General features: G+C 44.4%; 1 protein-coding gene across 8 annotated transcripts in view; it reads left to right on the top strand.

Annotated features, from left to right (window-relative positions):
• The window catches only part of LOC138259164 (cyclin-dependent kinase 17-like), a 521,155-nt gene that overhangs the window by 237,338 nt on the left and 257,592 nt on the right, over positions 1–26,225 (top strand). For all 8 annotated transcript variants that reach the window (XM_069206701.1, XM_069206696.1, XM_069206702.1 and 5 more), the window contains one exon: positions 11,802–11,927. In XM_069206701.1, coding sequence (XP_069062802.1) covers positions 11,802–11,927 — 126 coding nt within the window. The remainder of the gene's footprint in view (positions 1–11,801; positions 11,928–26,225) is intronic.

Below are 26,225 nucleotides of genomic sequence, written 5' to 3'. Positions count from 1 at the left end.
CAATTAAGGGAAATTGTGAGCTATCTGATTTGCATTTGGCAATTTATTCAGGCTTGCATTCACCATTTGATTCATGTTTTGCTGAGGAACAATCACCTGCTGCTCTGTCATAGGGGCTTGTGGTACCTGCATTTGTTGTACTGGAGAAACGTACATTTGGAATTCGGGGTCTTTGGACTCTCTGGATTTGAACCTGATTATTACTTCGAATCTGAGCAACTCCAATATTTTTTTACCAAATTATTCGCATTATTATAGGGATATGCCCTCGGCCAATGACCAAAATTTCCACAAGCATTATATTGATTTGTTTTCTTCAGTGACTAAAAGTCATCCTAATTTCCACTCTGATCTACCTGAATACCACGTCCCCTCCCTCTAGACTGAACCACATTACTACCCTGCTGTTGCACAACTTGCATTCCACTTGTGTTCGCCGTCATCTGTGGGCTCCGACTTCCTCTGTGCAGCCTTCCGTTGCATCACCATCAGCTTTTCCCTCAACCTTTTGTGCTTCAATTCAATTTCATCATTACAGTACGTTGCATACCGCAGGACCTCATCAATGGGTTTGTTCTGCCAACAAATCAAATGCTGCTGAATCATTGCATTAATGTCTGGCTTCAATCCTTGCACGAACCTACACTCAAAATGACCCATATCTATCGGCTCTATGTTCTCTGTACCTCTATGCTGTTGGAAAGCTTGCAACAATCGCTCATAATAAGCATGAATAGCCTGTGATATCCTGACAATTTTCTGCCATTCAATATCTTTCGGAGATACTTTGTTCTTCAGGAATTCAGTTACCTTATCATACTTTTTCATCACCTCATCAGTCGGCGCACCTCTTACTGGATCTCTCGGAGAGCCACGTTCAGGCCAATCAACAATTCTCTTGCACCGAGTCCACAAGTCAGCTGGAACCCCAACATATTCAAATCTTCCCACAGGCATTTTGAAAGATTCACAATTCCTTTCTGTCTGATTGTACCACTCCACTAGCTTCTCTCTCGCTCTCGGGTAATTATCAGTGAATGACAATATATCACTCCCACTCCAGGGTACATGCACATAACCTCCACCTGGTATTTCTCTCATTTTTACATTGTCCTCAGCCTGATTTGCTCCAGCCAGAAACAAATTCTGCTTTGCTTTATTCTGATCTCTTTTCTTAGCCTTTCTGCGTTCTCATTTATTTAATGCTCCCCATGTTTGAATATATGTGATTAATTCCTTAATGTACACTCTCATTCCGGGTGATCTCATGTTAATGTCTTTGGTGCTGAACTCTAATCTGTAACTTCTCTTTAGAGGTTTAGATTTTTCTAAGTCCGCTTCACATTTCTCAGCTAATTCTCCTAACGTTTCCTAAGCCTTTCCTTTATGTTGGGTAGCATCCTTACACATGAATCACAATTCATCTTCTGTGTACATCTTAATGGTTCTGCATCTGACGTTCCCAAAATTAATTTGTTTAATTTTATTTCAGTTTGGTCACATTCACTGTCTGTCTCTCTCTGGTGTCTCTTCTGGTTTAACGTTGCCATTTGTTGCAACTTGTAGGCTCAGATTGTTTAACCAATCAGTCAGTTGTTGTGCTGAAAGACTTTGCAAACTGATTATTTCTTTGGAGCACATCTACTTGCAGGGTACTAAAATGTACACTCGTAATCTGATCTGGTGTAGGCATGTAAGGAACTGGGGTTCCTTGCATCAAGAACTGGTCCTGCCTGATTTAACCTATGGTTAGGTTCTGCAATTCATGTAGCTGTGGATCAGAGGAAGCTCATCTCTCCATGTCTAAATTGTTTGAATTAACTTATTGCTGCGTACCAATCAGTGATATCCCAGCAGATGCATCTGGCACCTCAGGAACTGCTGAAACATTCATTGAAAGGGTGTTACTTCCAGAATTGGCTGAAGCATACAAAGAAACAACAGGACTTCTAGTCATGGGAACTGTTAGTGCATCGGAACCAATCCAATTTTTCGGACTCTGTGGAATTGTCATTCCAGCACATTCTGTAAAAATCTGCCCTGTTTGATTTGGGGTGACATTTGACCATTGTCGGCACTGGAATAAATATCAGTATAGGCTGATTCTGATTAAAATCTTGCACAGGCGTAGTCACATTAAGTGTCTGCACTGTTTGATTCACATTAGGACTTTGCATTACCTGATTCATGACTGGGCTTAGTACTGCATGATTTACAACTGGAATTGAGGTGGACTGTGCTGTATTAACAGTCTGAACTGGTGGATACACCATAGGCACTTGATTCACTGCATTTGCAGGTATTCCTGGAACTGTCTGATTCAGGACCTGTGCAACTGGTGCAGTTGGCAATTTGAGACTACATTCTGTACTGCTTCGCTACTCCTTTCTGCCTCAACTGAGTGATACGGTGGAGGACGATTCATCAAAAGCTGATTTATGAAATAATCTTCTGAATCCCTCTCATATGTGATCGCCTTTTTATCTTCCTTTTCTGCTGTCTGCTCGGTCTTTGCAGTCTGTTTTTTTTTTTTTAGTCTTAGGTTTTGTACTCCCATCACCACCTTCTGTAATAGCTGGAAACAATCTCACTCCATTTAATATATCTGCTTTCCAAATTTTTTTGATCTTCATCCCATCTCGCTAATGTCTTAATTGCTTTCTGCATTCTTTTCTCAAATTTTGTTGTTGATTTCTGTCTTGCAATAAGATCCCAAATATTAAGGGCTTCAAATTGTGTGGATCTGAGGCGGCTTTGACTCATACTATACTCTCTTGAAATTGTCTAACACCCTCAATTTAAATGTTCCATAATGAGAAAAAGCGAATGCACTCTCTTTCTTAGTCATTTACACCATTGTTCCAACCACAAACGTGTAGAAACTCCTTTTATTGATGTTGCATGATAATCTGGGTTTCCTTTGGTTGGAGCGTCTTCACGCTCTACGGCTGGAATATACACATCTCCTCTTAATGCACTTAATGCATTGAAAAGTTTCATTTTTGCACAAACTAAATAACCACAACGGTTTTCAATCAAATCAGGAAGTAATTTCAGTCTCACAATCCTTTTTGCAAGCTGTTTTCAATCAATCAGTCATAGCATTTGTAAAGCGCACTACTCACCTGTGTGGGTCTCAAGGCGCTAGGGGGCTGCTGCTGCTCGAACAGCCATCCCATGAGGTGTCTCCTGAAGTTTAGCAGGTCCTGTGTCTGTCTCAGGTGGATAGAAAGAGTGTTACACGTCTTGGGAGTGAGGTGGGAGAACGATCTGCCACCGGCAGTCGTTCTGTGGATGTGTGGAACGGTGGCAAGGGCAAGGTCAGCAGAGCAAAGCTGTTGGGTCGGGGTGTAGAAGGAGAGCCTTCTGTTGAGGTAGTCTGGTCCGGTGTTGTGCAGTGCTTTGTGAGCATGGGTGAGGAGCTTGAATGTGATTCTCTTGTTGACTGGGAACCAGTGCAGGTCTCAGGTGGGCTGTGATGTGGCTGTGGCGGGGGATGTCAGGATGAGGCGTACTGAGGCATTCTGTATGGATTGCAGTCTTTTCTGCAGCTTGGCCGTGGTTCTTGCGTAGAGAGCGTTGCCAATAACATTGTGCTACTGCCCACCATTACCAGCGTGGCTTCACACTAACCGACCTATACCAGAGTGGCACCGAATGACCTCACACTCTATTTCTCTCAGCAGCTGCAATCGTTTCGCAATTTTCTCACACAATCTCTCACTTACATCTAATGCAAAATATTGCGAGCAAAAACCAACAACTTGTCTGCACACTATGGGTAGGAACTCAAACAGTTCGAAAGCTGTACGGGGCTGTACTTCTGACTGTGGCTTTCACAATCAGTGAGTGAAACTTGACCAGCAATTCTCACTCCTAGTTGATATACATCCTCTGTAGGCCTTTTGGATTCACTTAATACCAACCAACAACTTGCACTTACTCAAGGAAATACTATTGGCACCGTCAACAACGTCTCATGACAAGTACCTCAACGCAGAAAATAAATTAACCAAATGTCTTCTACACTTCTGCGTTATTCTGGAATCCTAGGCCATGACTGACCCGTCAACAACGGCAGACATGTTTGAGCACAAAGCGCCACAATCACTTTGAGGATGACAACTCCGCAAAACACTTCATAACATCACACTTCACTTCAGTCTTCAAGCCAAGAGCATCACAAGCGCAGAACCCTATTTATACTTCCACAACACGTCACTTGTAGGCACATCGCTGGAGCTTCATCAATTTCTGAAACGGACCATGGAACCAATCACAGGGTGGGCAATTTTTAGATTGGGCAATGACATGGGGTCAATCCCACCTCTCTAACACTAAACAAAGATATGGTTCTCCCCTTATAGGATGAAACCATTAGGTTGCTACCAGCTCTGTGGATGTATTTTTCATCCTTTGCAGGAATCAAATGCTTCACAGAGGTCCATGGACCTTTGGACCCAGAAAGAAGTGTGGAGAACCATCAAAATATTTCAACAATGCCCAAACATTTTAGACACCATGACGAATATGGCCATGGAAGGAAAACTCCAATCAGGAATAAAATTAAACGATGTATGACAAGCACAGGCTCAAGGTCATGTAGACAATGCACAAAACCAAATTATATAAATACATAATCACCAAGGGATGCCCAAGGCGTCAAAATAAATTCAGGCAAACTAACATTAATAAAACTAAAGATTCAACAAGAATAATACATAACGTCAATAAGAATATCTGAGACACAGATTAAACAATGCTCAGATTTTACGATCATTAGTTGATTCAAATGTACCATAGTCAATAATCTTTGGCTGGGCACAGGTCAAACCTACAGCTAACCAAATTAGGGAAGTACTTCTGTGGGTAGGCACATGTGGGCAAAATACAAAAAGGACAAAAATAATTTGGAAAAAGATAATCTTGGACTGCAGAATACTAACTAAATTTGGCAAACAATAAGTAAAAATAGAAATCATCAGCATATCAGAAGGTCAGACACAGTTCTTCTGAAGGGAACTTGTTAAAAGGATTACCAAATCTAGAAAGGGCTTTTCAAGGGTGAGAGCAAATGGCAGAGAGGAAGATATCTCTCCAAGTAATACAGCATTCAGGGAATCTTCATCAGCATGACATCAGGACCAGCAAGGCATCTGCAAGCATCAGGAGCTCTCTGCAAGCTCTGAGGACTCCTCAGTACTGACCAGGACTGACTAAAGTTCAAATGTCCATTGATGTATCAAAGTACAGAAATCAATCAGATTCCCCAAAGCTGTCAGTTCATACTACATTGAATAGGCATTGACCAATCAAAATCAGTTGGAAGACTCCTAGTTGCAAGAAGCATACCTCTTGTAAAACATGTCATGGAAACATCTCCTTTCCTTGTGACTCCAAGCAGGTTTGAAAAAGACGTATACAATCTCAGTCCATGTTCCTGCTATGTAATGTTTCCAAGGACAAATGGGTACATCTCTCCACATTTAAACAATAGACTTAATAAAAAGGAGTTTGCTTCTTGTGGGAATGAAATCTGAAAGAAGACTTCATGTTATGAAAAAATAATTCAACACTTTTACATGTCTGCAAAACGCAAACTTTTTAGTCCTTATTTATGCTAACGCAAGGAAAAATCTAAAATGTTTTAGTAAAACACATATATGCAAACTTATAAATTCATCATTGATATTTTATCAGGATGAGTAATACATTTCATTTTAAACGGAAAAGCTTTGTTATTGCATTTCATTAAGTATAACAGAGTTGCATTTCTCTCATTTTAAGCGCATTTGCAAACTCGCTAATCTTTCAATAATCACAAGAAATTCAATATTGTTTCTGTACACACTGTTTAGAGTCTAAATTACATTTTAACATCAATTTTAACTTTCTATCATGTGATTTAATTAAAAAGCTCGCTCATGGCGCCACTGTGAGTGACAGCATTCTGCTCTTTCAGAAGCATCACATTGGCACACAAAGTAGTTTTGTTCTGTGCCAGGACCTACTTTGGCAATGTGTGTTTATTTTATTTTTTAGATCATTTTTTTTTTTCTTTTTGCCAATGTTTGTTATAATGGTGAGGACCTGGCAGCTGCCACAACAATAAAGTTGTTCAAAAATTATGCCAAAACAAGAGACACATTAACAAAACCAGAAGGCTGACAACCAATTTCAGACCTACTAGCTTTGCCAGTGCTTGTTTAGTTTTATGTTTCCCATTATGTTGTTGAAACTGGTTATACGGATTTCCATTCTGAATATTTTTTAGGAATACTAGCATGCATCAACATATTTTACTAAGTGATGCTTCAAAAAATGCTACCTAAAATGTTACAGTAGTTTAGCAAAAAGTTTTTTTTTTTTTTCCCTAGTTCTGTTTTTTCGTTGACTTTTTATTTTGAAAAGCAAAGAAACTTCAATCTTGCGTTCCAGCTTCCGCATATATTTCCATCTAATTAGAGTGCATTCTGGGAGCATTATACATATCCTCATATTGCTAAACTTTGCAAATGTGTGTTCACATTTTTATACTGGAACCACTTTCGTTAGTGCAGTATGAACTTATAACATTTCCTTAGAGCACTCACCTTAATAATTAAGGCTTTACATTAATGAACCATAAATACAAGTTTGAACAGCGTTAACATATGAACACAAGTATTACTTTAACTGCAGATAGTGCTCTTCCCAGATCCATAGTATGGTACTGTAAACTGTCAGCCAAAGAGTTTGTGCTTCAGTGGGTTGGGCCAGCTGGTCCCAAGGACAAAATACACATGAAACCTTGTTGTCCTTGACCCAAACAATTCTTTCTGGGCGTTGGCCATATAGGAATTCCACACACCTGATGGGCATGGGGCCGTGCTCCCTTGAAGACTGCCCAGTACTCAACTGGATATGTGCTTTTTTTATTGGCTTTTCCTCTAAATCCTTTGATTCGCAGGGGTACTTTTGAAGATTAAGGAGAGTCCCTCAGTCATTCTGGTTGCCCCCACTTAGCTTCACCAAGCGTGTTTGAATTTGCTCCAAAAAGGCAACTAAATTAACATTCCACTGAGGAAGGCATCCAACCCATTGAGGGAATGTGGGGATGAGAAAGTTCTCTCTGTTGTTGCTCATTGAGAGCATAGTTCCTGATCAGCTGTCATTTGCACACCATGCATCTCCTCTCTGAGTACTTAGAAACCCAGGAGATTGCCATTAAGTCCTGCAGTAGAGCATGAACAAACCACTGGACACTAGCAGAGAACACAACTTTATGTTGATAAATCGTTTTTGCATCAACTGATTCAGACATGGGGGCAGTTCTGTTTCAAAATCAGTTTCAAAATCTTCCAGGGCTTTGGCTGCTTGTGTCCTCATCCACCATTTATTACCTACTATGTTTGGTGCCTCATTCTGGCCTCGTATGTTGGCAGCTGGTCTTCGATAATTTGTAATGGTCATGCACAGTTTCTCCGTCCTTAATGCCAATGATGAAGATTCCATACTAGTGGTACAACAATTTTTAGTTTTAATAGCTTTTATTCCCTTCTGAATCCTATGCTCCATTTTACCATTGGGATCTGTGTCAAAACTCTGCCAGGGGAGTTGATTTCCTAGATAATCAATTAACCAGCGGCATAAAATAAAAAATTCTATTATTATGGAGGCAATTTTCATTTTCCTAGATCAGTTCTTAATGTGAAAATAAAAATACATTTAGTTAATGTGGAATGCTATGTATTCAAATTCGAAATTAATTACCCAACGTTGATTCAATCATTTTGTTTCATCTGCTAACATCATTTGTACATAGAACATGAAGATGAAACGAAATGTAGCAACCATAGTTTTAAAATTAGTCTGGGTAGGTTACATTTTTGGCATTAAAGAAAGATTTCCACCCCAAAAAACCATTAAAACAAATACTCACAAAACCGAGTCAGACTTCCTTTGTGATGGAATTATTCGGAAAGCAGTACAGATCACTTACTATGCAGAACTAGCATTATACATTCTCTGAGGTTGATTCAATCAATCAGTTTTTGTAAAGTGCGGCAACTCACCTGTGAGAGTCTCAGGGCGCTGGGGGGCAGGGGAGGGACCTCATCTGGAGAGGCACATCTTGAAGTTCTTCCTGAAGATGCTGAGGGACGGGCTCTATCTGCTTTGCAGGGGGAGGTTGTTCCAGCTCTTTGCTGCAATGTAGGTGAAAAATTGTCCTTCAGCTGCTTTTTTTTTTTTTTTTTTTTTTTGCGGATGCAAGGGATGGAGGCCAGGGCCATCTGAGTGGAGAGATCTGTCGGCAGTGTGGAATGAGACTCGGTGTTTCAGGTAGACTGGTCCTGCATTGTGTATGGCCTTATACATATGGGTGAGTAGTGTAAAGGTGATTCATTTCTCGACCAGGAGCCAGTGGAGGGTCCTGAGGTGTTGGGAGATGTGTTCTCAGCGTGGGAGGTCCAGGATGAGTCTGGCGGTGGCATTCTGGATGAGTTGTAGTTTTTTTATGTTTCTAGTTGAGGTGCTAGCTTAGAGGGCGTTCCCGTAGTCGAGCTTGCTTTTGACTAAGGCGTGAGTGACTGTCCTGCAGCAGTCTGAAGGGATCCATCTGAAGATCTTCTGAAGTTTGCAGAGTGTGTGCTAGCAGGAGGAAGCAACTGAGTTTTCCTGGCGGGTCATAGATAGGGAGGAGTCGAGGATGATGCCTTGGTTGTGGGAGTGCTCAGTCGGTGCAGGGGGGGTACGGAGAGATGTGGGCCACCAGGAGTCGTCCCAGGCTGAGGTGTCATTTCTGAAGATAAGCTCAGTCCTGTCGGAGTTGAGCTTGAGACAGCTTTCTCTTATCCAGGCGGCGAAGGCTTCCAATTCTGAGTGAAAGTTCCTTTTGGCCGTGTCCGGGTCTTCAGTTAGGGAAATGATGAGTTGTGTGTCATCGGCATGATGTTCATACCGTGGCTTCTCAACCGGTGCAAGAGGGGCCATGTATACGCTGGACAGTGTGGGACTCAGTGAGGATCCTTGGAGGACTCCGCAGTTGACTCTGGTGGGTCTGGATGTATAGGGTGGGAGTCTGACCCTCTGCATCCTCCCAGCGAGGAAGGAGTGGATTCATTCCAGGGCTCTTCCGCGGAGTCCAGTTTCATGGAGTCTGGTGTGTAGAGTGCTGTGGGAGACCGCGTTGAAGGCTGCTGCGAGGTCGAGGAGTATGAGCGCTGCGGTGTGGCCACGGTCTAGGAGTAATTGTATGTCGTTGGTGGCTGCGAGGAGGGCTGTCTCCGTGCTGTGGTTGCTGTGGAAGACGGACTGGGAGCTGTCCAGGGAGGAGTTGGCCTCAATGAAATTCTGTTGTGCATTGATTGCTTTCTCCAGTATTTTGGCGGGGTAGGGTAGTAGCGAGGTGGGGTGGAAATTCTTTAGTTCTGATGGGTCGGCTGAAGGTTTCTTCAGGAGAGGGCATATTTTTACATATTTCCAGTCCTCAGGGAAGGTGCCAGTGTTGATGGAGCAGTTGATTGTTTTCCGGAGCTTCTGAGCAATGTGTGCGCTGGCTTTGATGTATATGTGGTGTGGGCAGGGGTCCGGAGCGGGTGCTGATCATGATGCTGAATGTTTTCTCTGTGGTGAGTATGGACAAGCTGTGTATGGTCTAGCTGGATTCTAGGGGGGGTGGGTCTGTCACGGGTTCTGGTGCCAGGATTTTCCTGGAGGAAGCTTTTGTAGATGTCCTGGATCTTGCTGTGGAGAAAGGTGGTGAGTTTGTCTGAGAGGTCCCATGACGGGGGGATGCTGGTGACTTCTGAGGGAGGAATCTGTGAACTCGATGATTGAGAAGAGTTCCTTAGAGTTGTTTGTGGAGGAGTTAATGCGATCCCGGAGTGCGTCCTTGCTTGCGTTCTTGATTTTTCAGATGAAGAAGTTGTGGCTGAAGTGAACCAGGAAGTGAAGGTGTTTCATGGTGGTGCATTGTTCTTCTGGGACGGCCTTGACACATAGTTGAGGACTTGTGTACAATGGCGAGTCCTCTGCCCGGGCGGGAGGGCCGGTTCCTCCTTAGGATGCTCTATCCGTCGGGAATGGTGATGGCGATGTCTGGTCCTGAGGTGGGGTTGATCCAGGTCTCGATAAGGCAGGTGATGTCTGGTCGGGCAGTGTCTATCAGATCCCAGAGTTCAGTGGCATGTTTGTGGAGGAAGCCGATGTTAAGGAGCAGGAGTTGATGGGGTTGTGGAGGTTGTTGGTATCTCTGTGTGTGGAGAGTACCTTCAGCTTGTTGAGGCTGGCGCTGAAGTTGCAGTTCCTGCAGGTGAAAGGTCCGTGGGTGTCCTTGGGGGAGATGATGTAGCAGTTGCTGAGACGTCCGGTGTTGAGGCGGTGGAGGGTCTCGGCGTCATAACGGAGGCAGTCCAGGGGGTGGTTTAACGGTGATCCAGGGTTCCTGGCGCTGTGCGCGGTCCCGGCGCAGAGAGACTGACGGCTTGTCTTTGGCACGCCAGTGGCACGTCGCTGCGCATGGCCGCCATTAAGATGGGGGGTTTGGGGTGGGTGGGCAGGAAAGGTGCTTCGCGAGGGGAGGAGGCAGGGCTTGAGCAGCACGGGGTGGCAGAGGAAAGGAGGGGAGATGGAAAAGAAACAGAAAAACGAGTGAAACAAGGCTGAAGAAGCAAGAGTGAAAGAGCGACAGAGAGACAATACTTGTGATGGCCACTAGACCACCAGGGGGGAGGAGAGCCTCGAACTGAGAGTCAGGAGGCTCTCAGTTCGTCCCAGGCAAAAGGCAGTGACAGCAGCAGCCAGAGGAGCTGGAGAGGGCAACACACGCTGACCACGAGGACCAGGGGACCTGATTGTGGTTCACAGCCACAGGTACCGGGATAGACTAGAGTGTTTCCAAACTATTTTACGGTTTTATTCCCAATCTCTTATGCTGTAATATTTTAATAGCTTTTTTTTTGGTAAACGACTCACTTGTTGCAGGTAATTTTATGATCTTGACGATTCCAGCGGTGCTTTTACTCATTATTTAAAGTTTAACACGCATTTGTAATGCAATGGTTCTTGCATTTGCTCGAGTTAGAGCTGTTAGCATTGTAAATTCCTAACTGGACTTTTCTTGCCCCATAATTTGAAAATGAAAAGTAAAACAGTTTACATAAAGCCAATACAAAGCGCCATGGGCGCCATGAGTGTGAGCGCGGAGAGAGACAAAAAGAAAAAAGTTTGCTCGCAGTCAAACGTATTGGCAGAAGTGCAATTATCTATGTAACAGGGTGGATGGCCAAGGCGGTAACAAAACTTTCCCAAGGAGGGACAAATGTAAAGCATTTACCAATGAGAACAAAGGATTTTTGAAAGGCAAGCCCATGAACGAGTGATAGTAATGGGTGTGTGGTGGCGTGGTTAAAAATTACAACATGTCAGAGCGCTTTCACACTCAACCTAAAAATGGTGGTGTTTGTTCAAAACAGAATAGAATTTAGTTGCCTTTTCTGTGATGAGTAAAAACAAAATAAGATCAACATTGCAAACTAAGTCAAAATGTTAGTTATTCTACCTGAATATAAATACCTAAGTATTTTTTAGAATTATTAGACAAAATAAATAAATTAAATGTGGCATATATGAGTGCAAGTGCTATGGATAAAAGTCTAATTTAATCACGCAGCTTTTTCAGTTGCCTCCTGTCCGTAGTTTTATTGTTGTGACTGCCATGGCTGTACATTTGCCTTCTAGATTACGTAGCTGACGTGTTTTTTAAAGCTAAAGTTCTTTACCAGATTCTTGTAAACATATTGACTTTATATCTTCACCAGGACATCAACAAACGACTTTCACTTCCTGCTGACATTCGATTGCCTGAAGGGTACTTGGAAAAATTTGCTATGAACAGCCCACCTTTTGACAAGCCAATGAGTCGACGACTTCGAAGAGCATCTTTGGTACGTATCACATTTTGTGTGTGGTGAACCCTATGTAGACTCTTCTCAGATATATCAGTTTCTAGTACTGCAACTCTTATGGCCGACATTAATGTGCCATTGATAACTAACCAGTACTCTCAAGCGAAAACCTTGGCAGCTCTGTTATTTTGATTCTTTTTAATAGGGTAGAAGGCTAGCGAAATCTGTTCAGCCCTGTTTGCTTATGATCCCAACAAAATAGATGTTCATGTTTTTAGGTCTGACTGGACTGTGCAACTGTTGCTTCATTTTATGTGATCAGCATGAAAAAAGCTTTCAGAAGTACTACTGAGAAGGCCATTTGCTCCGCCCACATGTTGGTTGACAGGAGTATCTGTTTTGATTGGGCTGAATTTGTGCGCTTCCACAAAAAAGTGGTTCCCCTCCATATAGCTATAATTATTTTGTTTGGTTATCCAGCTGCATGAGCCAGCAATGGTGTGGCTCTCTACAGATAGGTATTTTGTTACATGGAATCTCACCAATTGCCGTATGTAGGCAAGAGATTTGGTGTTGGTTACAGTCTGTGACAAACCCTGGTTGTAAACGTTTTGCACTGTGAGAATCCTTGTTAAGCCCTTTTTTTAGAAATAGTAATTGTGTGATGCCAACTGTAATTTTGTATACATTTATAGTTTTAGGACTGTGTGCCTGATGGTTGCCTTTTGGCAAAGCTTACTGCACAGTACAATAGGCCTGAGTTGTTGTGTGGTGACAAGCCAATGAAAAGTAACTATAGGCCTGATTTGTGTGCAATGAAAAGTTATGGGTCTGGGCTGTTTATTATGAAAAGTTATGACAGTCAGTAGGGCTGGCTTACGTATTGTGACCAGCATTTGTTGAATCCAGTGGGTCTTTAACAGTAGATTGTCATTCCACTATGTTACAGGCTGTAGGCAGGTGTTTGGTTACATGTAATCTCACGCATTATATAATAGGCAATAGTTTTGGCATTGGTCACACACTCTGAAAAACCCTGGGAGTAGAAGATTTTCATTTTGATGACTCTTGTTAGACACTATTTAGAGGAGTTGTGTATTGTTTCGCCAACTGTAATTCTGTACATATTTGTAATTTTAGAACTGCATGAATGAATGTTTCCAGTTTAAGTGCACTTCAGTTAGTCTGTCTTGAGTATGATGTCAAGCCAGTGGTAAAGGCAGTAGGCCTTATCACTACACTTTGAAACGTTACATCTGATTCATTAGGAGTGATCTGTTAATAATAAAAAGTTATGACAAGGCACATACACCTGACCTATTTTGATACACATGTTAAAAGGCAATAGGCTGGTAGGAGTAGATTATTATTACACTGCTAAAACCTTTATTTTAATTTTCAGTAATAGGCAAAGGTTCTGATGACCCACCTGAACAACCCATAGGGACATAAGATTTGCACTATCAACAGGCTCTGTAAGAAGGGATTTTTTTATTGTTTAGACAGCTGTCATTTTGTACATATTTGTACTTTTATTAAGTTACACCTGACAGGTACCCTGTAGAAAAGCTTATAGCCAGCACAGTAGATCTGAATAGTTTATGATGACAAGTCAATGGTGAAAGTTATAAGCATGATTGTTTATAATGTAATGAAAAGTTATGATCAAGGCAGAAGGCCTGACATTGTGAAATGCATAAGTTCAATAGTCATTTAAGGGTGGTTTGTTTGTTACTGTGCATTAAAGCTTACAGAAGGTATCTTGTTACAAGAAATCTCACAGATAAATACACCTATGGAAAGATGTTTGTTTTGGTTACCCCCTCTAGCAAATCCTAGTGTTGTAAGTTTTCCACTGTATATCTCCTTGCTAGAATTTCTTTGGAAATGTTAAATCATCTGTTTGAGTCGCCTCTTTCTTGGATGGATATATATATATATATCTATAGATATATAGATATATAGATATATATATAGATGTATAGATATATGTGTGTATACTTGTCTTCGTTTGCCATTAGTCTGTCTGAGTGTCATTTAAACATTTACTTCCATCCAGGATAATATACTTAATGGGGTAATGGTTTAGTCGATATCAGTTATTGACTTTCTTGTACTGTGAATGATGACAGTGTTTGATCACAGGTGCTCGTCTGCCTGAAAATAAATGCTTCAGTATCTGGGGGCTGGTTGGCCATTCTTTATTTTTACATTTTATCCTCTTAGAGTTTTCCTCTAATTTCTGTGCTTCTTTTATTTGTCTTTTAATTGTTTAAAAGTATACTGCAAGTCTCTAGCTAGTGCTAATGGATTGCTTGCTTACTGCTCATTTCCTTAGTAGTCCACTACATCCCACTTGACTTCTTCCTCTAAACCATGCAGCCATTATGGAATGCTATTGTCCGTGAAGTATCATTGTTTTACCATTCCAAGATGCCAGCCAACACGTGGTCCTAAACTAGGTGGTCATGCTGGCATTTTAAAACAATAGACCATATTCAGTACCTCTGCAAGATGGAAACCAGCTACTTTTGTTATCATACATCATTTGTCCCTGTGCACAGGAAGCATGTTTTATTTTCTCTGTGTTGTCTTCATTTATCTTGTGTATATTGTGTGAATGTATTTTATTGTGTTTGTGTCCCAGGATGAGTGCGCAAGGACGAGTCAGTAGATAAATGCATGAGTGCAAAGATGAGTGACAGAGTGCATATATGATGACTTTTATAGTTTTTAATCATGATTCATACCCAACAGCTTTGTATCCAAATCAGGGTCATGCTCTAATAATGTCTGTGTCTTTGATGGCTGGTGAATTTTCAAACTGATGGCAGTGAGTCACACAAATTCCAAGGAGCAATCCTGCTTGCCCCAGGGGAGGGCAAGTTGTCAATGTTTTATAGGAACAATGTAGGTATACAGTCATATATATTGTGCAATCATTTAAAAGTGTACAAGTTCTTTTCTGCCTTGCACATCCCTTTGTCTGATCCTGCCACTTCATGTGGATTGTTGGCCAAGGTGTAAATAAGACTCAGAATCTGCCTGGAAAAAGCAGTGTGGTACAATGAAAAAGTATTCAGCTCTCAAGGGAAATATCCACAGTATCTATAACTAAATCCTCCTCGATTAGCACCGAGATGTGATTTTTAAATATATGTTGGCGATGCACACATTTTGTGATGTTCTGCCGTTAAGCAGTTAGTCTGCCCTCATATTCCGGAACGGAACAGCTGCTAGAGTAGATGTTTGTACACTCACCCAATATGCATCTTTCACAATCTGTGGTGCGTTTTTTGGGAGATGCAAAGGATCTGTCCAATAGGAGCCCAGCCCAAGTTTAAGGAAACCTCTTTCTACATACTGACACCATGGGATTTTCTCCACATGGGAGTGTTAAATATTCAAACTAGGAGAGTAGATGCGCCGCAATAAAAGAGTTAGTAGTGCCTTTCTTAAAATAAATACCTCATTTATATTGTTACTGTGACAGAACCATAAAAGTTGAGTTCTGAAGAATAATTGATAGTGATTCTAAAACCCAATGAAAGTTTGAACATATTACATTGCTGAAGAGATTTACAGACTGACAGCAGATTCAACGTTAACGACCAACTTGTCAAAGGATGCCGAAAACACCTTGAATTCTTTCCTTTTATAAACTTCTGGCAACCCATAGAGCAGCTGCTACCCTCGTAAAATTCAGCATCCTGCCTAGGAAAGTGTAGGATTCCAAATTGATTTGACCAACAGTATGGTACCATGTTAGGGTAGCCATCTTTCTCTGCAAAGAATACCAGCTATTTGTTAACCACTTGACATGTTATTTGTGTAAGCCCTCCTGGCCAAAAGTCTGTTTGCTTTAGTACCCATTTAGTAATACTTTAGACAGCTCTAAAATACTTTTGAAGTACTTTCGTCTTGTATTTGGTGTTTTATCCTTATGTTTTAGAGGGCGGAGAGCATCATTGCTCAGTTAACATTCAGATTTTTAATTTAGATACAAGGAATAATGCACTCGGGGCTCTTGCCCGGTCACAGAGAGGGGACGAAGTGTGTGCTTAATGAATCACCCAGGCATCTTGGCGCTTGCATATCACTGACAGAAAACAGTTGTGAAAACTGAACATCAGCCGGCAAAAGCCAGAACTTTTAACTCTTTATGAAACTTTAGGTGATCGGATCTGGAGCGGAGACCAGCTGACGATAAATTCTACAATTTAGCTGGAAGAAAATCAAAAGCGTGACTGCCTATGCGAGACCTGGAAACTAGTACAACAAGCAGACTGACAGTGCCTGAATATAGACCTAGACATATTTGCTAAGGTAGGCCATTGAGGCCATGTCCTGGTGTAGGGGTTGCTAAAATTGCCCTGTAGTGGATGATAATATTAGAAAACTAAAATTATTATTATTTTTTTTATTAGAAAAGGAAAACTGTGTGCAAAAGTGATACATCTTAACATCTGTGGAAATTGATCATTTTCTTCCAATGATGACATCAAACTGTTTTAGAAAATAAATTAATTTTGTCAAAAAAAGTTTTACACAACTAAAAACAGAGACTTATGCACAGTGTGTTTGCAGGAACCAAATTGCTGTTCTGTGAGATTTTTTAGTTGCTGTTACTTGGTGTCAGCCCAGCTGCAGCCCTTCCATGTGGGTAAAGAGGCCACACCCTGTCACCTTTTTCCAGAGAAGAAGAGTGTCTGTCATGCTGATCAGAGGTCAGCCTGACTGATATTTCTTGTTCAGGTCAGGCAGTAAGGAGATAGACAATGTGCCAAATGCATAGGCTTCTGGATGAACTTGCCAGGCTGAGCATTTCACAGCCATCTGGGTGTGACCTTCGCAGCATGGCAAAAGTGCCTCTATGCCCCTCCCCCTCATGATGAGGGGGAGCGTCACTGATCGCCCAGTGTCAATCAGTGACACCACGGTCACAGAGTGGAGTGGTGTCAGCAAGTCTCACGGACTCTATTCCACTCTGTGACGAGGGAGGGACTCTTGCCAGTATAAAGTTGACACTTAAAAGCACTTTTCATTCTGACAAAAAGGCAGTCTAAAGAAGAATTAAATGAAAAAAAGATCTGAAAGGCATGTTGTTTATGCAAGCTAACTAGACAACAACCAAAACAAATAATTTTGTGCCACACATATTCTGCGCTTGTGATTTATAGTGATGTGTGTAATTGAACACATGCCACATGACTCTTTCTCTCCTTCTGTCTCACTTGTCATTTCTTTGCCTGGCTATTTATACCTCTCCTCTTCCCATTCTTTTTCTACAGGACATGTCTTGAGTTGACCTCTTCTTTTGTCCATTAAAGTTGGGGATTTGGGTGCAGCACGTTGATTTTACCCCTTTAGTGTTTTTGAGATAAACTGCAATTATAAAATAATATACAACAGCCAAGCAAATAGCTACAGACTTTCTTTGATTTACATTCCATTCTTCCATATATTTTTTAGGACAGCTGTTGTTTGTGTTGGGACCAGAAACTCTATTACAGTCAGGCTAGTAGCAAATTCAGAAGTTCTGCCTGGATGAAACACACTACAGTTAAAAACATATTTTAAAACATTTGATTGATTTGAGACTAAGATTTTTCAAAGAGTACAAAAAGGTGTTGTGTGGAGTGCTTGAGTTAATCTCAGCCACTCAGTGATGCGACCTAGCTGATCATCGGTTCACCTTCAAGTAGGAAAACAAGCAAGCCAGATCTGTTTAGACCTTGTAATTCAATGTCAGTGAAGTAAATCTCGATGCGAGGGTATGGTTCCCGTGCTCGTTGTACCACAGGGCTCAAGCTTCATCCTCTACACAAGGTCTAACTAGAATGAAATCATTCTTGGGGTGCTTGTGTTCCCATTCAGAAAGGACTTAACTAGGGTTACAGTTCCTGTTGGCGCAGGGCCAAGGCTAATTTGCATAGGGCTGGTTCCTGTATGAGGTGGCATGGTGCACAAAAAAACAATAGACTGGAATGTGCCAAGAGTTAGTTACCTATGGCTGAGATTAATTCAAGCAATCCACTCATCACGTTTCGTTTTCAAGGGAGCTCACCAAAACCCCGAATTCTGAAGTAGTCAAGCACTCCAATCTTGTTCCCCTACTTTTTTGTGTATTGCGTAGAACATCTATCACTATATAACTATATATCAGCAAGGAAAGAAACTTAGTACTTTACTGATAGGCTGTCAGTGGTACCATCAAACATAGTTTCAAAATTTAACTATTTGATTCTTCACAGAAGCAATGTAAATCTCTGTGAGACATCGGAATCACACTCTGAAAGTAAGCATAGTTGCAATAAATCGGTCTAGGTAGGATGGAAAGGGTTAGTGATTCATTTTCTGTTAGAATTGGCTATCCCGTGGTTGGGGTGCCTATACTTATAGCAGGCTAGCAGTAGTCAGTCTGTGTTTTGTGTCCTTTCCTTTATGCATCCCATGGCTATATATTATTGCCCGTGAACTGAGGATGTTTTATTGTACACTAATGTTCCAGATTGTAAAGATAATCTCTAGGGTTGTGTCCAAGATGGCGGCGCGCTAGGACGTGCCCGTCCGAGCTCCTCTGCCCTGGGCTGAAAAACCGCTGTTTGGCCCGGCGGGGGGACGCCTGGAGGCCCCCGCGAGGAGAGCCCCCGTGAGCTGTTTGCTGCCCGGCAAGGTCACTGGGGTGAGCTGCGCTGCTCCCGTGGCGAGAGGAGCGGTCGGCCCCGAACTGCAATCGGGGCCGCAAGGCTGTCGGCGACCTGGGCGCCGAGGCGAGCCCTCCTACGGCGGCCTTCTGGATTCAGCGCTGGAGGGGCGAGGGCCTGGAGGGCTCGGTTTGGGCCCCGCAAGCAGCGGGACCGCAGTGGGGGCTGGGACCCCGGGACGCACGAGCGCCTTGGGCACGGGGAGCGCCCCTGCATACAGGATTTGATCGGGGCTGGAAACTGGCGCCCCCCACCATAACGCCCCTATGCGGGACAGAGTAGAAGACTGTGGCCCCGAGTGAAGACGGGGGGCCCCCGCTGCTTTTCCCCAATATTGCTACACTTCCACATCAGGAGTTCAAGTAAGCGTGGGCCCGTACATACGGAGGTAGAGGCTATAAAGGCAGAGCTTTGCAATAGGTGGCTACCATGTGCTAGGCCCAGGTGCAGTATCTGACACGGCGACATCTGGTGATCTGACTTAGACGGAGCTCCTGGAGAGACTTGAGGGGCTGATCTGGCGAACTGAGACTAGGCCGGTGTGCCATGGCGACGTCTAAATCCAAGCGAGAGCGCTCATTGAGAGAAATGCTGATGGGGGCCCGTCTGATGTTGGGGGGTATGGCTGAGGACTCGCCGGCAGCGAGGGCCCTGGATGGTCGGGTGGAGATGGACCCAGATGAGGATTCACCCGTTACGAAGGGCTTTTTGACCTCCCTGTTTGATTTGCTTCGGAGCGACATCCAGGAGCTGCGTAGGGACATATCTCAGGAGTTGCGAGGAGAGGTTACCTCCTTGGGAGAGCGAGTCTCGCTGCTGGAAGATGGTGAGATCCCCCGTGGTGAAGAAGTGGCGGGCCTGCAACAGGAGGTAGTTCGCCTCTGAGAGCAGCAGGATCTCCTCCAGATAGCAGGCGAGGATTTGGAAAACTGCTTGAGGAGACAAAATATTCGCATCAGAGGGGCTCCTGTGGGTGCTGAAAAGGAGGACATTGGGGACTATGTGGCGGGCCTGTTTCGCTCTCTGCTTGGCCCGGACGAGACACAAGAGGTACTCCTGGATAGAGTTCATTGTGTCTAGCCTGTCTCCATAACTTTGTTCTGGAAGAAAAGATCCTACAGCGGGCTCGCAATCTTCAGCAGGTACTTTTTCGAGGGCATGAACTCCAGCTATTTCACGATCTCTCGGTGCGGACCCTGCAGAGGCTGAGAGAATTTAGACCGATCACGGATCACTTGCGAGCGCACAATGTGTCCTACTCCTGGGCACATCCGTTCCGCCTGGTCTTCCGCTGGGAGGAGCAGCTCCGGCAGGTGAAATCCGTTTTGGAAGCAAGCTGTATCCTGGGTCTGGAGGATATAGGCCAAGAGGCAAGCGAGAAGGCGATCTTGCCGGTGTGGGGTCCTCCGCGCTGGCGGCGGAAGGAGAAATGAAGCAGCGCCCAACGGCCTCGGAGCTGAGGTCGGAGAGGGAATCTGCTTTGAACACCGTGGCCGCCGGAACTTCAGCTTAAAGAAGGGGGGCGGGGGGTCCCTGATTGTTTTTGGCCTTGCTGCTAATGGCATATTGACTGTTGAAGAGGGTCGGGGCGGCGGGGGCGATGGAACTGGTTATTAAACATGGATGGATATACTGCCCCGTGGAGATTTTAACCTCCAGAAGATGGACTTTCGAGGACTTCTGTGTTCTATGCACCTGTTGTGCGTATTGGTTGAATGTTGTTGGGTTTCCCTGCGATACTGGCTTTTTTGTAGAGAGATACTCAGGCCCTGGTGTTATAGTGGTCTAGATCGTGATAAAGGGGGTGGTCCTCCCACGAGCTCCCTTCCCTCCTGTACGCTGCCCTCAATATAGGATATGACTATTAAATGTACAAGCTTGAATGTCTGGGGGCTCAATAAGCCTACCAAGAGGCTAGCCGTCCTGTCTGTCTTGGAGAGATCGGGGAGTCATATATGCCTTCTGCAGGAGACACACCTTGTTCCAAAAGATACTTATCGTATGCGCTCTAAGTGGTTCCCCAGGCAGTTCTGGTCTTCGGCACCATCAAAGCATGCAGGGGTGGCGATACTTTTAGCGCGCTCATTCCCCTGGGAGGTGATAACAAAACTGCATGAGGTGCCAGGGAGGCTTTTAGCCATGAGGTTGAGACTGTTTTTTTTCCCTTCACTATTGCTTCCCTATATGCGCCTAACTCCCAGCAGGAAATCTTCCTAAAGCAGGCTCTGACCCCGCTGCTGCAATCCCCTGATGGGGCCATCCTGGTGGGGGACGATTTTAACCTGGTGATGGATGGTGACCTGGATCGTTCAGGTCACTGGTATGGGCAGACAGGATCTATGATGGTGGCTGGTCGTCAGTGGCTGGGTGAGTGTGGCCTGGTCGACATGTGGAGGAGTGCGCACCCCACGTTAAGAGATTATTCCTTTTACTCTGCAGTGACTAAAACATATGCTAGGTTGGACCTTTTCTTGGCCTCGCAGGAGTTTCTTCCCCGGGTTAGGGAGTCAGTGATTGAGCCCCGAGCCCTGTCAGATCACGCCCCGGTTACAGTTGAGGTTCACATGAATATGGAGCGCGTGGGCGCATCAGGGTGGCGATTTAGGGACTCGGTGCGTCAGAATGGTGCAACATTAGAGGCGATTCGCAGGGCAATAATAGACTACCTCAGTCTTAATGATGACGGGACAGCAAGCATTGCGACGCTGTGGGAGGCATTGAAGGCTGTATTGAGGGTGAGGTGATGTCGCTCTCTGCTATGGACAATAAGGCAAGGAGACAACTCAGGGAGGATTTAGAACAGCGAGTGAGGGTGTTGGAGCGCTCACATAAGCACACCGGAGCACCGAGAATATGGCGAGAGCTTTGAGAAAGTAAGGAAGCAGCTGAGGAGGTTGGACTGGGACAGGGCAGAGTATGCAGTAGTCCATCTTAAACATAAGTACTATACAGGAAGTAACAAATGTGGGAAGCTACTGGCACATAGGTTGAGAGCGCAGCGCGCGGCATCAATGATAAAACTGGTTTGCTCTCCCTCGGGAGCGGAAGCACGTACGAGCGACCAAATAGCGGAGGCCTTTGTGGAATTCTACCGGGGACTATATGGGGCTGAGGAGCCCGGTAATTCAACTCCGGAGGCCTTCCTAGAGGGTATAGCAATTACTCCCTTGACTGAGAGGGAGGCGACTTCGTTAGATCAACCTATAAGGGCAGAGGAGGTTATATCCGCAATTGCGCGCTTGCAGACCGGGAAGTCACCTGGCCCGATGGTTTCTCCGCGTTTTTTTATAAATCCTTCTGTATGGAACTTGTACCCGTTTTAGTGCGCCTCTTTAATTCCTTTCGACACACGGGGGCTCTTACGCCTAGCATGCTAGATGCTACTATCGTGGTTATTCCAAATCTGGGAAAGAACTCCGAGGAATGCGCCTCATACAGGCCGATCTCCCTCTTGAATATTGATGCCAAATTATTCACTGGCATTCTGGCACACTGTCTCAACTATTATATGCCGGGACTTGTGGATCCCGACCAAGCGGGATTTATACTGCATAGGCAGTGTAGTGATAATACCAAGCGACTGCTTCATCTATTGGATAAAACTGAACGCTCGCGCAGGGAGGCGCTCTTCCTCTCTATCGATGCTGAAAAGGCGTTCGATAGGGTTCATTTGCGATACCTGTTCAAGGTACTAGAGCGCTTCGGGCTGGGCCCGGGTTTTATGGCATGGATTCGCTGCATCTATGAGGCGCCTCTGGCGGCGGTCCAAGTTAACGGAATGCTCTCTTTACCATTCTCAGTTCAAAGAGGGACCCGGCAGGGGTGCCCGCTTTCACCTCTCTTGTTCACGCTTTATATGGAGCCTATGGCGCAGAGGCTTCGGCACAACCCTCGAATCACGGGGGTGAAGTTTGGGGATGACGAGCATATCATATCATTATATGCGAATGACGTCATTCTTACTTTGGCGGAACCTGCTACCTCACTGCCGGTACTAATGGGTGTATTAGAGGAATTTGGACGAGTCTCGGGATTCCGGATAAATTTGCTAAAGTCGCAGGCTATGGGCAGGTTTATCAGTGGCGAGCATGAAAGGGATCTGAAGGCCCGATTCCATTTTATATGGACATCCTCAAAGCTTCCGTACTTGGGGGTCGGGCTGGGCTCCACGGTCGCTCGCACGGCGACGTTGAACTACACGAAATTAATCCGAGAGGTTCAGAGAGATTTAGAGACCTCGGGAGACTTAAATTGTCTTGGTTGGGCAGGGTGGCGGCAGTGAAGATGACCATCCTACCACGTGTACTGTATGTGTTTCAGGCACTTCTGGTAGAACCCCTGCCACGAACGATAGCAACCCTCCAAACAGCGGTTCTAAGATTCATATGGGAAGGGAAAGCGACACGGCTGTCACGACGGTTGCTGTACCGCCCTAAGCAGGAGGGCGGACTGGCGGTCCCCTGCCTTCTGCGATACTTTCAGGCAGCACAATTGCGTTTTCTCTTGGAATGGAGCCGCCCGGCTTCCGAGAAACATTGGTGCTTCATGGACCAGGCGGTGGCTGGCTCTCACACATGGAAGGAGCCCTGGCTTAGGCGCCGTCACAGAGCGCGGGGGTTGTACGTATCCCCAGTCACAGAGGTGTCGATGAGGGTGTGGGATCGGGTGGCCAGCAGAGTGGGCTTGACGACTTTCCTGTCCCCAAGACCCCCTTGGGTGCAAACCCTGATTTTGGTCCGGGTCTTCAATCGGAGGCCTTGCGTCGATGGCACGAAGGGGGCTGTAAAAGGGCAGGATACCTATTTGATGAGCAGGGGGTGATCCCCTTTGACTAACTGAGGGAGACATACGTCCTGACCGAGGCTGACAGGATGATGTATTATCAAATACGACACTGGGCGCTGACACCAGCCAACAGAACATTAATAGATAGACCGTTAACACAGCTTGAAAAATGGATTCTAATGAAAAAGGACAATAAGCGTGTGATCTCGGAGCTTTACGCTCTCCTGAGGGGGAGGCCTGTGCGCCTAAGACTAAGGGCCAGCTGAGGTGGGAGAGGGAGCTCTCAGATGAGGAGTGGGAGAGCATTTTTTACAGGGCACACCACACAGCCTACAATGCAGCATGTACAGAGACAGCTTATAAAGTGGCCTCCTCTTGGTATTACACCCCAGTAAGGATTCACGCTTGGGATCCCACTAAGTCTAACCTTTGTTGGAGTGGGGGTGGGAGGTCGCTTGTCCATTTACTATGGCACTGCCCTAAACTTCATCGGTACTGGGAGAACATAATAGACATTATTGACAAGGCGTTTGATTCTCAGATCCCTAGACTCCCTGCCTACATTTTGCTTGGCCTTCCCAACCCTCTCCCTTTCCCCCTGAGATCATTGAAGGGACGGCAGATGGCCTTGGCTTTAAACGCGGCACTACAGCTGTTGCTAACCGTGTGGGGGACTGTCCAAATCCCAACAGTGACTTCATGGCTACACAAGCTCTGGTTTATCCTCTCTATGGAAAAGCTTACTTTGACCTCACAGCAGCGGAGTGGGGACTTTAGGGAACTTTGGCAACCATTTTTACAAATACTGTCTGGGGAGTTCTCAGAATTGACATGTCCTATCCATTTGAGGGTTCTGAACTTGAATTGAGCCAATGGGGGCGATCTTGCAGTAGAGATGTATACACAGGGCTGGGATTGCACTGAAATGAGGCCTGGGACCGCTTGATTGTCGTACTGTATGCCAGCCGCGGGGGAACAAAGTTGAATTTGTATTTTCTATTGCTGCGCCTGATGTATGCTATATATCAACGGAATTGTATTATTCTGACGCGTTGTGCATGCGATGTTTTATGATTCTATAATTGAAAAAGCCAATAAACAGATTTGATCTATAAAGATAATCTCGACTGTCTCTAGTTTCCTGATTACGTTTGAATTGAAGACTCGCTTCTTTAAAAAAAGACTACATCACAATGCATTAGTAATTCACAAACCAGCTACCTGCCCTGTCGCTAGTTGCCGCTATGCTAGTCTTTGACCCTCTGAACTGCTCCACTGCCTTTTGGCTAGGTTTGTGTTACAGTAATCCCACATACGCACTACATCCTTTTCTTTGTAGGTGAAAGTATGAATGTATGCTTCACAAACAAAAACAATATTAATGCTGGCAAGTCAGTGCAAGCCTCCTCTTAATGTACTGTTTGAAAGAACTAGCTTCCTGAATAGTGGGCAGATGCCTGGTACTATTCGCAATACTGGCCTTTTAAAGAACAGGAGTTCATCTTAGACATGGAGACGCATTGAACACCATCCTTACCAGGCTTCCACACAACATGTTGAGGGACAGCGCATGTGTGCTACCTAGGCCCAACCTAAAAAAAGAGGAAGTCAGCCCGTCCTGACCTGGCCTAGTCTAGTCTAGACTGAACTTGTATCTAGTCACTGTCCTTATTCTAGGCCAGTGGGTGCTTTCGGGCTCCTTTGAGCACCTACTTAACTTTTCCTTTCTGTCTCTAAACGCACTGGTGACTGTTGCGATGAAACTTGTGTGGCATGATGTGCGCGTGAAGCCCGTCGTACTGCATGAGCAACATACCTCACTGGGAGAATGTTGGTGGGGTGGAATGTTGCTGGTGCGGGTCTGTTGGGAGGAGTGAGGATACGGGAGCAGAAGGCGTATGGTCTTTTCTATATTGTGTGTTGTATTTACATGGATTTTCACTTGAAATAATCTGAGAAGAATGGAGCCCCTGACTGAGGGTCATCTTTACAAATTGGCGACGAGTTGAGCAACACACTTTGGGAACCGCATGCACCACCAATGATTTGGACGCTCGTTATGCAATAACAGGAAGGTACATGCGATCTGTGTACGAAGATCAGGAAGAAGAAATCATGCAAGTATATATAAATATATTAAGGAACTGTCGGGTACTTGCATTTCTGTTTTGAAACAGCGTCGTTCAGCAGCCTATGTGCTGTATCGTTTCCTTGCAACCTGATTGCTCCCCCAGCTGATGTGCGTTTTTGTGTGCGCAATGTCTCCTAGCAACCTGATTGCTTCCTGATTGGTTGTTGAGCACGACGTCTCCAAACAGCTGACGGGGGCTGAAGTCTCCTCGCAGGGCAATCGTTCCCTTTCTTGATGAGGGTTGTGTTTCGATAGTCAAAACTGTACGTGACCACCGGCAGCAACAACACTGTAGAACACATTCTGCCAAGATTAGCATCACGTTGTTGGTGCTTACAAATGTGCTTATTTTGGGTCTAGTGACATTTGGCAAAAATTTCTTACTTTAAGAAATACAACTTAAAAAAACATACATTGAGCTGATATTTATACATAAACTAAATATGTGCAGTAAACCATACTGCCAACCATATTTCAAAACAAAAGAAGAAAATGGCTTCTGGAAATATATATAATTTGTCTCCTCCGCAAGCGTTCATTTCAGCCTCTGGAGAACCTACGTTAAAATGGAAAAGAATGGCGAAAATATTTTATCAATTATATATTCACATTCGATGATGAAGATGAGTTAATTCCAAAAAAGAAAAAGAAAATTCTACTGCATTGTCTAGGAGCGGGTGGCTTAAAACTGTACAATGGAATAAATAAAAAAAT

Source organism: Pleurodeles waltl, chromosome 9 (genome assembly GCF_031143425.1).
Source record: "Pleurodeles waltl isolate 20211129_DDA chromosome 9, aPleWal1.hap1.20221129, whole genome shotgun sequence".
NCBI lineage: Eukaryota > Metazoa > Chordata > Amphibia > Caudata > Salamandridae > Pleurodeles > Pleurodeles waltl.
This window is presented reverse-complemented; position numbering and strand designations above follow the sequence as displayed.